Raw genomic sequence first — 15,166 nt, forward strand, 5'->3', positions numbered from 1 at the left:
GTCAAATAATGATTTTATGTGCCGTATGATAATCTGGTCTGTGACCAGTTTATGGTTGAATATGCTTTGCTCTTGTTTTTCATATATTCGACTACATGATGGTCGCAGAAACAAGAGTGGATAAATACCCGGTGACTTCGCAGATCATGGATGATAGTTGCAGTATCAGTCACCGGGTATCGGGCACGATCGCGACCGTACTATGCTAAGTCTCTTAGACAGTCGGTCAACATCAGACCATATGGCGACACCCGTCAGCCGGTCTTTGCCCGATGGCATTGGTCAAGGACATCGACCAATGCCGGACCATTTGGCATCCGCCATACGGTCATTATCCGGTGACAACACTGGTCATGATATGACCGGTACGTCACCGGGGACGTTGATCACGGACCATTGATCGACGTCTGACCGGCCGGTCCGGTCACCGGTCATGTCACCGGTCCGGTCCGGTCATTGATCACCGGTCCGGTCCGGTCACCGGTCATGTCACCGGTCCGGTCACCGGTCCAGTCCGGTCACCGGTCCGGTCACCGGTCCGGTCACCGGTCCGGTCATTGATCACCGGTCCGGTCACCGGTCCGGTCCGGTCACCGGTCATGTCACCGGTCCGGTCACCGGTCATGTCACCGGTCCGGTCACCGGTCCGGTCCGGTCCGGTCACCGGTCCGGTCATTGATCACCGGTCCGGTCACCGGTCATGTCACCGGTCCGGTCACCGGTCATGTCACCGGTCCGGTCACCGGTCATGTCACCGGTCCGGTCCGGTCACCGGTCATGTCACCGGTCCGGTCATGTCACCGGTCCGGTCATGTCAACGGTCCGGTCCGGTCACCGGTCCGGTCATTGATCATCGCTCCGGTCACCGGTCAACAGTCATCAGTTAGGCCTGCCACCGATAACACCAGTCACCGGTCAAGAAGAAGAACTCGGTTTTCTTCATTGAATTATTCTCCTATTCTTCGTTGAATACATCGTCTTCATCAAGGATTAGACATCGGACACGCTCTTCTTCGTCGAGCAGTTCTCATGGTCGCGGCTCTCGTAAGCGATCACGTCGTCACTCACGGAGACGTTATTCTAGAAGATCTCGGTCTCATCGCAGCCGATCCACATCTCGGCCGATCCAGATCTCGACATCGCAGGAAACGAGGACGTCGTCAACCTTCACGTAGACATCAGCGGACTGCATTGAGCACCACTGGATATTTATCGAACATACCTCTCCTTCATTGAGCAGTTCTCGGCGTTGATACGCTCGTAAGCGATCATGTCAATGCTCACGGAGACAATATTGTAGAAGACAATATTTCCAGCGTAGCCGAACAATATTTCGGCATCGAAGTTATATGGATGTCGCCACTTCTCACGTAGGCGTTAATGAACCTACTGGTCATATCGACGTTCTCCATTTTATTCCTTTAGGAATATCATGTCTCCATTCCACGTGTGATGGTTCTTCTTATGGCATCCACACATGTTGCAGTCACCGAGCCGTAGTTGTATACGAACACTAGTTCGTTTAACATTCAGGCTTCGGGATAAGCTGTTCTTTTCTCCACTACGACTACAAGGACACTTATGCCTATTAATACTGATAATCTACCGTTGTTTTCCGGTTAACATTATCAGATGACTTCGTGGATGGTCATTCTTCTGCACCAGATATTTCCATTCTGACGCAGTTATATTATACCGGTCCCGATCACCGGACATCGGTCACCATTCATCGGTCATATCACCGATCACTGATCACCGGTCAGAATAAGTGATGTCTCATCGCCATCGGATTGGATTTTTTTGGCATGATCTTCTTTTCCGAGCAGTGCTTGACATTGATAACAGACCATTTGGATTCCACCATTTTTTCGGTCTTTAACTGGTAACGTCACCGGTCATATTATGACTGGTCCGTTCACCGGGCTACAGTTACCGGTCATTGACCGGTCCGGTTCGGTCACCACTTACCAATTACCGGTATTCCACTGTGTTTTCATCGGTCAATTTTTAGTATCACGGGTATCGTCTACATTACATAGTTGTATACCCCTGGCTATGATTGTATTGAATACTATATTTTATGGATTCAACAATCTACATGACTTTTTTTGTTTTTCAATACTGATTTTCTACTGGCGACGGTCACCAAATCATGCTATATCTGTTATTTGTACTTCTATCTCAACCGGCTACATGCAGACTACTGGTCTTGCAGATAGATCGGCTGAAGTGGGCTCGGAGATTAGCATTGAGGTCGAACATTACTATTTGACCTCTATTAATTTATGTTCGAGACCCGAAGGATGAATTGTTTTAACCGCCTTTACCTGTCGGCTACAGACTTTGCAGTCAGTGTCACGGAACAGTTGGGACACATTAATGACGCTAGCAGGATTAGCAAGACGACATTTGTATCGACTTCTGCTTTTCTATTGCTCCTACGGCAGTGCATATTTTCAAGCTACTGGAATCAACAAGAGTTCTGATACATAGGATTGCCTATCAGATTGACCGCATAGCGGCTACAGTCTTGTAGATGGCTTAGGACCTATTGAACTCAGATCTTAGATCCTAGGATCTGGAGGGACCTCATCTTAAAGTTATTCTTCTATTACACTTCTGGCCATAACAGGCCGTCTTCCTATAACTGGTCGTATTCCTTTCGGAATTCGTCCAGGTTAGAAGTCTTGAAGTAAATGGATTAATCAAGTCAGAATTTAAGACTTCCATGCATTCTACCGGCAAGCGTGGACCCGCTTAAGGTTACCCCTAGGGTTTTCACCTTTTTCTGCCATCACACCTCCGATTCCGGAGGTACCACTATCAATCATATTTCCGTACTTCGCAAATCGATGACTTCGCGACCTGTATTATCCAGGATTTTAAAGGCGCCTGTTATTGGTTCAAGAAGAGGCTATATTCTGTAGATAGGTCATTAACTTATAAGTGTTAAACACTGTCCTATTCTACCAATTTTCAAGTGTGTTTGGAGTGGGAAAGTTCGGCTTGCCGTGGTTTCTTTGCCCACCCATCCTTGACAAATGGTTCCGGTCACCGGTCGGTATTTACCGGTCCGGTCACCGGTCCTTCTGCTGAGACGTCTTTTCTTACGTCCGTTTCAGCTTTATTTTTAAGATAATTGTATTAATCTCGGGATTATTTAATGACACAGATTTCCATCTTTTTGTCATTATTTACCACTATTCAATGGTGTCTAGACTAGAAGATTATCTTGGCAAGAATATAGTTTATTCTACCACAACCTTCCTTACATCTTATACAGATGTGAGCAGATAAGGTTATGGACGATCACATAGAACAACGTATCTTGATTTTCTCAATTATGTGGTATCCTAACGAATATCACCTGCACATATACATCTTGAAAAGCAAAAATTATTTTTAGCTGTTTTTCATTTACAACACATTTTCACGATTCCTTTGTGATGGTTTCAACTATCACACATCGGTCGTGGTTTACTTACAGACACGGAGGTGATCATATTATCACTCCTTGTAACTGGAAATCAGGAACTTATTCGTTCTTTGCAAGAACAACAAATTTTCTCTATCGTCTTTCTCATACCAGTTCGTCTCAACGCCCTGTTGGACCTTTTGTCCTGCAGTTCTTTCTTTCGAATTATTTTTCCGTTGGGTTCAATAATGTAATCGCGCATGCGCGCCAGTGAAGTTGCAGACGAGTTGCATGGTGTACATAGTATATCAAAGAATGTTGTTTATCATCAAACGCTAGTTATTAGCGTTATGCGATCGTATATCGCAGTGTATACCGGTATGCTGAACAACGTCAACAATGCAGTTCACAGAAATCGATCCAGCAGGGTGTGCGATTGTTATACATTCGTCCATTGACATAAACTGGAATATCTTGCCTTCTTGGTGAGTTTTTGCAATAACTGAGTTTTTGCCATAATTTCATGAAATATACGTAATGAACCATGGGATTATGGTTCTACGACCTTTTAAGTCTCCTGTACAATTATTTTCAGGAAACTTCTTCACAGGTCAAATATCATATCTCACTGAGACATATTTTTACTGATCCAAACATGTGCCACTTCATGTCTGGCCATTAATAACTTTTAGTTATCTCTACAGAAGAACGTTTTTCTGTTAGAGTTTCAATCCTTGTTACTTGTGCAAGGATAATTCCATCAGAACTGTATAAAGGTTCTATGGAAATTCATTTTTTTTTTTTTTTTTTTTTTTTTTTACTGGGTAATTGAGAGCATAGTTATTACCTTAATCACTCTGCTAGATACATAGAGGTTTTTCTCATCTTTTTCTTGATGATAAGAAATTTGTTCTTTTCTTCATCAAAGGATAGAGATTATGCTCTCGTATACCTAGTTTTGTGTAAGTCATCGCAACTCTGTGCTGTCTTACCTATTTTGGAACTGATCCAAACTATGGAACGTCAACACTATGTTTTTCGTTCCTTTACCTTCTTAAGCGGTTTTGACTTGTGTAACATGTTGGGATGCTTAATGAGCTCCCTATGAACCTTTTTCATCAGGCTTATTAACAGTTCCAATATAATTTTAAGACGGTTTTCCGTCTTATTATGGCTTTTACCATACGGAGAAGTGAAATTCATGCTTTTTCTGTTGAATACGACCAATTCCAGTTGGATCTATTGTCGTTTTCACTTTGTTGTGTCAGCCAGGATTCCTTGCTTAATATCAAGTCCTCTATATGGCTTCTACCTTCAAGTTTCCAAGTTTTCTTAAACTGGTAGTCATGAAGATGAGGATAAACTTCTTTGGGCAATCAGGGCTTTGAAGTTCTATCTCAGCAGTGTTAGTCAGAAGTCCATTCGAGGTTCTCAAAGACACTCTTCATTTCCCCCAAAAAAGGGGGGGGGAGATGTGTCTGCGGCTTCTATTTCTCGGGGTTAGACCTCGACTAAGGAAAGTTAATCTTATCCTATCTAAGGATTCATTCCTTTTTAGGATCTGACCGCATGAATTAAGAGCTCTGTCTGTTTTGTGGGCATATATTAATCACACCCCACTTTTTGACGTGCTCTAAGCTGTTTACTGGAGGAATCCGACCACCTTGTCATCTTTTTATCTTCGTTTTCTGAAGTGCCAACAATACAATTTGTATACGTTTGGGCTTGTTGTGGTTTCACTAACGGTAGTGTCTTCTTTACGACATAGACATATTACTCTGTCCGAGAAGTCATAATTAATACCGTTTTAACGAAGATTACTTGATATCATTAGCTGATAACCCTGTTTATGGGTTCTACTGTGTTGGGAAAATATATACGAACCTTCCCACCGCAGCTGCAAAATCAGCATACGATAACAGGTCAGTATTTATGACATTAAAACAAATTTTTTAAATAAAATTCATTTTAATTATTAAATACTTACCTGTTATCGGTAAGTCCCACCTCCCACCCCGCTATTCGATTAATATTTTTGTATATATATTGAAAGAATATTGAGGGTTGGTTACCGATTTTTGGCTAGGTTGCATTGCACTATGTTTAACCTGGCCTGTATTACGGTATTGAGGTGGCGGATTCCCAGTTAAAATTCCGGATGAGTTATTTCCCCTTGGAAAGTATAAGCATACGATAACAGGTAAGTATTTAATAATTAAAATGAATTTTATTTAAAAAATTTGTTTATATCCCTGTCTATTATTATCGCCCCTGACCGATCTAGGTCGCTCCGATGGTTGGATTTTCATACGCCCCAGAATAGACAGTAATGCAAGCGTCTATAACCAGCATCGCGATCGGCGGTGTTCCGTGAAAATGGCCGAACGACATCATACTTAACTATTGGTTCGCGAAAGTAGTTGGACATATACGAGTTTACGTTCGTTGTACACATGTTGTTAACGTGATCCAAGATGGCGGACAATTAAAAGAAATAACAATGCTCAGCGAGGACAAATGACTATCGAATTAACGACGGAGATCATATAATTAGTATCGATTAATGAAAAGAGCGTGTCATTCTACGATGGAGCATAGGTTTTAGATACAAATAAAACTCTCTTTTATTTGGAAATGTATGAACTGAATGTCACAGAACAAGTGATGAAGTGTTTGAAAATTGGAATGCAGTCTACTCGCAAAGAAAAATACATCTAACAGTTACAGGATTATCTTTCGAAAATGCAAAATAAAAGACAAACATGATTTGATTTGTATGCAAGTGGATCTGTGTTTAATCAGATTCATGTGCATATTCTGTTTTATTATGTTTGCCACACATAACAGTTTACTGTAATGGCATGTTAGTGAAATGGATATGTAAAGGTAAACTTATTTAATTTATTAATGTCTCTTAGCTTAATACATCGACAACACTCAAGTATATATGTTTAAAGCGTTAGTATATCCACAAACTGAAACTAACACCCTTAATTTATTTCCCCAAATCAAGTTTTCATACTTATGTTAGTTGCAATAATACAACTCCCAGCTATTGACCCTCTGAGCTGTACGTATGTAATCATTAAAGCTCAGAGCATTCAAGAAGAAATAATGCTTTATAATAATGTTCAGTTTGCCCTTTTATGAATTTACTTTGCCATGCTGAGACTATGCACTAACCAGTCAAACACTTAAAATTGAGGCCTGTAACAATTTCAACTGGCCTGTGAATTGTTTCTCCTGGTAGGCAAGTCTGGCCTGTAAAATGTGACGGTCTTTCGCCATGTCTGAATTTTTCCATTAAAGGCTTTGGGCTGTCTTTCTACACTCCTTCAATGCTTGTTGCATGCTAATTAAGCCCAATTTAAGGGAAAGGTTTAAGTTAAAAATAAAAGCTGTCTGGCTGTTAAATAATTACAAATGCATTTGAGCAATTAACATCATATAATGAACAAATATTTGATGTAATAACACACAAGCATGCATTTGATATTAATATATGCAAGAAACAGCAAACAAGATAATGTTAAGCTACATAGGGCTTCGTACACTGCAACAGTGCTTTAATAAAAGAGTTTTAAATATTCATAGACTATTAGTGTATTACAAATATAATTTCTCATATAAAATAAAATAATTTTCCTACCTACCTACCCACCTGTAAAATTTAGGGTCGGTAAAGGGCAAACCAACAATATTTTAATTGTGGCCTCAAAAGTTCTGGTTGCTATGGCAACAAATAGACTAGAAATACTCGTGAAAATGGTGTTTTTTTCCGGATCCTGCGATAACTTTCCTCTTTATATTTTTTCATGAAACTTTAAATATGGATAGATGGCAATATGGACATTATGCACATCATTTCATTTTGTTCATACGTCAACAATTATGGTTGCTATGGCAACAAATAGACTAGAAATACTGCTGAAAATGGTGTTTTTTTCTGCATCCTGCGATAACTTTAAAAGTTCTTAATATTTTTTCATGAAACTTGATATATGGATAGATGGCAATATGGACATTATGCACGTCATTTTATTTTGTTCATACGTCAAAAATTCTGGTTGCTATGGCAACAAATAGACTAGAAATACTGCTGAAAATGGTGGTTTTCTGGATCCTGCGATTACTTAAAAAGTTCTTCTTATTTTTTCATGAAACTTCAAATATGGCTAGATGGCAATATGGACATTATGCACGTCATTTCATTTTGTTCCTACGTCAAAAATTATTGTTGCTATGGCAACATATAGACTAGAAATACATCTGAAAATGGTGTTTTTTTCTGGATCCTGCGATAACTTAAGTTCTTAATATTTTTTCATGAAACTTGAAAAATGGATAGATGGCAATATGGACATTATGCACGTCATTTCATTTTGTTCATACGTCAACAAATCTGGTTGCTATGGCAACAAATAGACTAGAAATACTGCTGAAAATGATGTTTTTTTCTGGATCCTGCGATTACTTTAAAAGTTCTTAATATTTTTTCATAAAACTTGAAATATGGATAGATGGCAATATGGACATTATGCACGTCATTTCACTTTTTTCATACGTCAAAAATTCTGGTTGCTATGGCAACAAATAGACTAGAAATACTGCTGAAAATGGTGGTTTTCTGGATCCTGCGATAACTTCAAAAGTTCTTTATATTTTTTCATGAAACTTGAAATATGGATAGATGGCAATATGGACATTATGCACGTCATTTCATTTTGTTCCTACGTCAAAAATTATGGTAGCTATGGCAACAAATAGACTAGAAATACTGCTGAAAATGGTGTTTTTTCTGGATCCTGCGATAACTTTAAAAGTTCTTAATATTTTTTCATGAAACTTGAAACATTGATAGATGGCAATATGGAAATTATGCAAATCATTTCATTTTGTCCCTATGTCTAAAATATTGGTTGCTATGGCAACAAATAGGCTAGAAATACTGCTGAAAATGGTGGTTTTCTGGATCCTGCGATAACTTCAAAAGTTCTTAATATTTTTTTATGAAACTTGGAACATGGATAGATGGCAATATGGACATTATGCACGTCATTTCGTTTTGTTCCTACGTCAAAAATTCTGGTTGCTATGTCAACAAAAAAAATAAAATCTGACAATGGTGGAATTTCTGACAATGGTGGAGACGGTAGGGGACTTTTATTGCTTGGCAATAGTCTTGTTTAATATATGTTTGCACTGGTTTGTAGATTCTTCTATTAGAACTAGGGAGCTGAATGGTTGCATATCACCCTCACTCATAGTGGACTACGACCTTTTCTATTGTAGGGTGGATCTAGCCGAGGTGAAGGCTCACTCACAGTTTGATGTCGACAACAACGGGGAAGTGTGTGACACTGAGGCCAGGGTAAACACCAGAATAATTTGTATATTAACAAACCATAGAATATTTTGTCTTAGATATGAGGTTGACTCTGGGGAAACAGGGCTTAATGCATGCAAGGGGCATGTAAAGATGGACATATTTGTGTGTCATGGTGTGAAAGTTCGCACATCAAGAATCTTTTGACAGATGTGTTGTAGATTTCTATTACATTTTGTAATTACTTGTACTGATTGTACCTTATTGTAGAAGAGTATTATTAACCAGGTTTGGTTATTTGTTAACCATCATTAGACGGTGTGTTGCGCAAAAAATTACGTCAATATCTCCAAGGTCAAGGTCACACTTTGAGTTCAAAGGTAAAAAATAGCCATAAATGAGCTTGTCTGGGCTATAACTATGTCATTCATTATGAGATTTTAAAATCATTTGGCACATTTGTTCACCATCATGGGACGGTGTGTCGCACGAAAGAATCACGTCAATATCTCCAATGTCAAGGTCGCCACGACTAAAAATAGATTTATTTTAAAACAAACTTACAAAGGGGGTTAATTTTGTTTCTTCATTTCAAAAGTTCAGTTTGAGTTGTCTCCCTTTATCAGATTTTTTTTCACAATGAAAACCTGGTTTTGTGACAATTTTGTCCCTTGTTTTTGGTATATACTTGTGTAACAATAGAACGTAAAATGATGCAGTGCTTTTGTAAATTTTTCATCATGAGAGATATACACCAATTTTGTCATAGTTCTCCTGAATTTAAAAAAAAAAGAAAGAAACAAAACACAACCCAGCAGTGTCTGAAGTACCCTGCAGGAGCTTACCTGACTTTGGACTTACCAGTGATTGAGGTAGTGTCCATTAAAATTAGCAATATCAAGTAAACCATGATATCATGGTTATCTCAATTTCATCATCATGGGGGAATTTCCTACAAAAATGGGCACAACATATGGACAATCTGAATCTCTGTAAAACCGTCTCTTCTTTGACAATGACCCTGCAATATGAGCCTTGTTCTGGGAAAACTGGGCTTAATGCATGTGCATAATTGGCATCCCAAATTAGCCTGTGCAGTCTGCGCAGTGTAATCTGACGCGGCACTTTCTGCCTGAATGTTTTTTTCCTTTAGAAGAGAAAATTCCATAAAAGTGGAAAGTGTCATCCCAGCGGACTGCAAAGACTAATCTGGAATGATAATACATTGTTATGAACTTGACGCCTGGTTTTTCCAGGACAACTGGAATCTCTAGAAATTAAATTGTCTGTTGAAAATTACCGGTCACCTTACAATAATATTATATGATATTATATTTTTTTTATGCCCCAGGATCGAAAGATGGGGGGTATATTGTTTTTGGCCTGTCTGTCTGTCATTGTATGTGTGTGTCCCAAAACTTTAACCACAACTTTTACCTTTGTTAAAGTTTGGTCATAACTTTTTGAATATTGAAGATAGCAACTTGATATTTGGCATGCATATGTGTCTGATGAAGCTGCACATTTTGAGTGGTGAAAGGCTGGGCCAAAACACCCTTTTTGGGGAAGGGGCCTTAGCCTTTTTATGTCCCCCACCACTGTAGTGGGGGACATATTGTTTTTGCCCTGTCTGTTGGTTTGTTTGTTTGTTTGCCCCAACTTTAACATTTGCCATAACTTTTGCAATATTGAAGATAGCAACTTGATATTTGGCATGCATGTGTATATCATGGAGCTGCACATTTTGAGTGGTGAAAGGTCAAGGTCATCCTTCAAGGTCAAAGGTCAAATATATGGGTCAAAATCGCTCATTTAATGTCACTTTTGCAATATTGAAGCTAGCAACGTGATATTTGACATGCATGTGTATCTCATTGAGCTGCACATTTTGAGTGGTGAAAGGTCAAGGTCATCCTTCAAGGTCAAAGGTCATATATATGGGGACATTGTGTTTCACAAACACATCGCTTGTTTTAGGGGAATAATAGCGTGATTTTTTTCTTATTTGGGGAAAATATTTTAAGTCGTAATAGCCTTTTTATGTAATCTATTTATAGCTTTTGAATTCGGCTCATTCTGTCATTCACCAATTCGTCACGAATTACAAAATAACGTCATGCTTCGCGAGGTAAGCACAACTGATTCGATCAATACGCATACCCCTTTAGGAGAATAATACGGGAGGTAATGAAAGGCATATTCAAGCATTACGACCAATATTCAACCTAATAGAAGGCTAGACAAGTAAACAATTTTCACTTTTATACGAAGTTTATATATTATTTTTTGTGGGGAATTTTTCCAGTATTGGGGAATTTTTTTGTCAAATTAGGGGAAAAAAAGTGGTTACTTCGGTTGGGGAAGCGGCCGATATTCGGCTTCTTCAAAGAAAGGTTTTTTTGCCCTGAAAGGTCAAGGTCATCCGTCAAGGTCAAAAGTAAAAAAATACAATCCAAGGGAAGTAAGAAGCTTAAAGGGAGATAATTTTTAAATCTGCCAAATGATACATTGAAATTTTATTTCAAAGCGGCGCAATAGGGTGCATTGTGTTTCTGACAAACACATCTCTTGTTGTCCCCTACCGGTGAAACCGGAGGGGACTTATGGTTTGCACTCCTTCTGTCTGTCAGTCAGTCAGTGCGGTACACTTTTCTCGATCCTGCGATAACTTTAAAAGTTGTTAATATTTTTTCATGAAACTTGAAACATGGATAGATGGCAATATGGAGATTATGCACGTCATTTCATTTTGTTCCTACGTCAAAAATTCTGGTTGCTATGGCAACAAATAAAAAAATAAATAAAAATTACTGACAATGGTGGAGTTTTACCGTTAGGAGAACATATTGCTTGGCAATCTCTTGTTAATTATAGATATTGTGAGAATATATTATATTCGTACATTTGATGTTGCCGTTGCAGGAGCACCTAGAGCTTGGGGATGAAGACACGCACGTTGACATGGCCCACTTCATTGAGAAGGTCTGGCCAAACATTCGCGAGTTCTACAAGTCCCCAAGTGAGTTGCAGGCTGCTGCCAAGGGAGAGAAGCAGGGTGAAGTACCAGAGGCCCCGAAGGTATGACAGGGCTTGAATATTGTGATTTCCCGCTTGCCCGGGACAAGTTTTTTTAGTCCGAGCAAGTAAATTTCAAAAGATATAGTCTGACAGGGCAATTATCTTTTAAGAAAAGCTTCAATAATTTTTCCCACAGTTTGTCACGTAAAAAAAATGAAAATACAGGCTCACACAAGGTCATTATGCATTGAAGCATGTCAGAAACCCGAGGTATTGTCATAGCCAGCTCGTCGTCCGACATCCGCTGTCTCACGTCCGCCGTCTGTGTCGTGCTAAAATCTTAACATTGGCTCTAAAATCAAAGTGCTTTACAACTTTGAAACTTCATATGTAGCTGCACATTGATGATTTATACACGCCACACCCAGTTTGGGGTAACTAGGTCAAGGTCACTGACAAGCTTTCATTTATTCAAAACTGCACCCGTCGCCGAGCGTGGCACCCGTTATGCGGTGCTCTTGACTTAAAAGACATTTTCTTAAGAGATAATTATAATGTATACTTAGGTCTGGGTTTCTTACTCCTTTCCTGGGCAGCCCGGTACTATAAATATAGTTGCCCTTAGGGCTCAAATTCAAACAAACAAACCTACAAATATAAACAAAAGTAAAAAATATATAAGTTTTGGATTTGGTAAGAAAGTGCAGTGTACTAAAATTTTCCTCGTCAGTTAATCTATTCTATAAATCACTTGAGATGTCTCATTAAACCTCCCTTGGGTAATTTTGATGTGATATTAAAAAGGGATTTGAGCCTGGCTTTGGGAAAACAGGGTTTAATGCATATGTGTAAAGTGTTTTCCTATTTTAGACTTAGCAGTTAGCACAGGCTATTCAGAGATGACACTTTCTTCTTTTAAGATATTGTTCTTTGAAATGAACATTCTTAGGGAAAATGCAGTTTAGCACAAAGTGTCGTCCCTGTGTGGACTGCACTGGCTAATATGGGGCAACACTTTAAGCACATTCATTAAGCCCCATATTCCTAGAGCAAGGCTCTTATGATTGCTTGGATTAGAGTTTGACTGAAGTCTTAGAGCCCTCTTTAGTGAATTTGGTCTTGTTGACAAACACTCTTTTACAAAATAACAGGTTGGATTTTATTGGTAAGATTAAGCTTCACATACAAGAATAATCTGGAGTCAAATAACTGAAATATGGCAAGACTTAGTGTTCAGTGAACCGTTTGATGGAAATGTGAACTGTAAGGTACATACCAGGTTAAATATATTTCAAATAAAAAACAATTATTTTCCTATAGTATTAATGGGCTCAGTTGAAATGTGTATTTTTATGCCCCCCTTTGAAGAAGAGGGGGTATATTGTTTTGATGGATGTCGGTCGGTTAGTCGGTTAACCAACTTGTGAACAGATTGACCACTTGGCTTGATACTTCCCATGTGCATTGGCCTTTGCCAGTAGATGACCCCTATTGACATTAGGGTCATTAGGCTCAAAGGTCAAGGTGACAGTCACACTTATAGTGAAAATTGTTTTAGATCAATAACTTGTGAATGGAGGTACCCATTGGCTTGATTCTTCCCATGTGCATTTGGGTTGGAAAGTAGATGACCCCTATTGAAATTTGGGTCACTAGGTCAAAGGTCACTGTCACACTAAGTGTGACATTGTTTCCAATCAATAACTCGTCAACTGATTCACAACTTGGCTTGATACTTCCCATGTGTATTGACCTTGGACAGTAGATGACCCCTATTGCAATTGGGGTCACTAGGTCAAAGGTCAAGGTCACTGTCACAATAAGAGTGATAATTCATTCCGATCAATAACTCGTCAACGAATTGACCAATTGGCTTGACACTTCACATGTGCATTGGCCTTGGACAATCGTTGACCCCTATTGAAATTGGGGTCACTAGTTTAAATCCCTGTTGGGGGGAGGGGCATATGTGTCGGACCGCAGAACTCTTGTTCTTACTGCAATGAAAGCAAAAATAACCAGTTTTAAAATGGTATTTGCTAAGTAGAATAAAATATCAGAAGTATAAAAAAAATATAAATATATAAAATTACTTTCTGTGAAAAAGCCTACAAATGAAGGCAGGCACCACCGTCGCAATGTTCTACCTATGATCGAGCGCAAGAAACGACGACAGCAATTGTTAAGGGTAACCATTCTGTGACCTTTCACTTTTGTTGTTACCTTAAACCTTAGTCCTTCACCCATTTTGAAAGGCTAACATATGAATGACCTGGTCAGCGTGTGCATATTTGAGGCATGTTCTGCAGTAACATAGTTGAAATGAATATGTGTTAAGTGTAGTCCACATCATGTTCAATGGCTTAATTGGGGGAAAGTATCCTGCAAAATTAAATGCCTGGACACTTTGTGCTTTAAGGGTATTTTCTGTTTCAAAGTAGCCTTTTATAATTTTAAACCCACTATAGATCGAAAGTTTCAACATGGATTAATATGTGTGTATTCACAGACTCATCAAGGCTGGTGTTTTATGCAAGCTGACACTTTCAAAAGGCTGACTTTTTACACATGTGCATTTAGCCTATATTTCTAATGACATGCCTCACACTAAATGTATAACAATATTATTTTATTTTGCAATATTAGAGATTGGGTTGCAGATATAAGGCTGTTTTAACAAACTTAAATATTTGAAATAAACAGGCTATTCTGCTGGCATGGAATTTTCTGTTAAAAGGAAGTCTTTTCTCAACGAAAATCAATTCAAGTCAGAGAGTGTCGTTCCTGATAAGCCTGTACGGACTGATCAAGCAAATCTGGCGACACATGCATTAAGCTGCACTCAGTCACAGAGCAAACTCTATTGCACATTTAAACATTCATATATATTTTACTTTGATGTAGCCATGTACATCTTTTTTTTTCATTTATGTTCAAATGTATATATGTTTATATTAATATTATGGTTTATGTTTTTTCCACTCTCATTTGAAGTTCAGATTCATTTTCAGCTCTTTCAAAAAATAGCTTTCTGAATTTAGAACACATCTTCTAGAAAATACTAATGGTATCTTAGTATTGTCAGTGCCTAAATTTTTTTAATATCAGGGTTTGATAGAATATATACAATAGTTATAATATACATGCCTGCTACTATGGAGCATAGATTCTATGAAACTCACATCTTTGTTTCTTTGGTATTAATTCTGGCAGTGTGTAGCCAAATTACATGAATGTTTGACAAAGGATGACTTAATGTTGTTTAGTTGCTATGGCTGTTGTCGCTATAGTTACTGTTGTGATAGTTAAGAGTCTGATAGCAAATTGATGATCACTTTACAATTAACGCTTAAAGTTTTTGTTCAAACTAATTTTCAGTAAGGGTTAATTCTGGAATAGGTATTTGA

At 38.6% G+C, this 15,166-nt stretch overlaps 1 protein-coding gene across 4 annotated transcripts in view; it reads left to right on the forward strand.

Annotated features, from left to right (window-relative positions):
* LOC127853588 (glucosidase 2 subunit beta-like) overlaps positions 1–15,166 on the forward strand; it is a 49,337-nt gene that overhangs the window by 17,540 nt on the left and 16,631 nt on the right. For all 4 annotated transcript variants that reach the window (XM_052388248.1, XM_052388249.1, XM_052388250.1 and 1 more), the window contains exons 7-8: positions 8,708–8,786; positions 11,664–11,819. In XM_052388248.1, the coding sequence (XP_052244208.1) occupies positions 8,708–8,786; positions 11,664–11,819 (235 nt within the window). The remainder of the gene's footprint in view (positions 1–8,707; positions 8,787–11,663; positions 11,820–15,166) is intronic.

This window comes from Dreissena polymorpha, chromosome 12 (genome assembly GCF_020536995.1).
Source record: "Dreissena polymorpha isolate Duluth1 chromosome 12, UMN_Dpol_1.0, whole genome shotgun sequence".
NCBI classification, from domain to species: Eukaryota; Metazoa; Mollusca; class Bivalvia; order Myida; family Dreissenidae; genus Dreissena; species Dreissena polymorpha.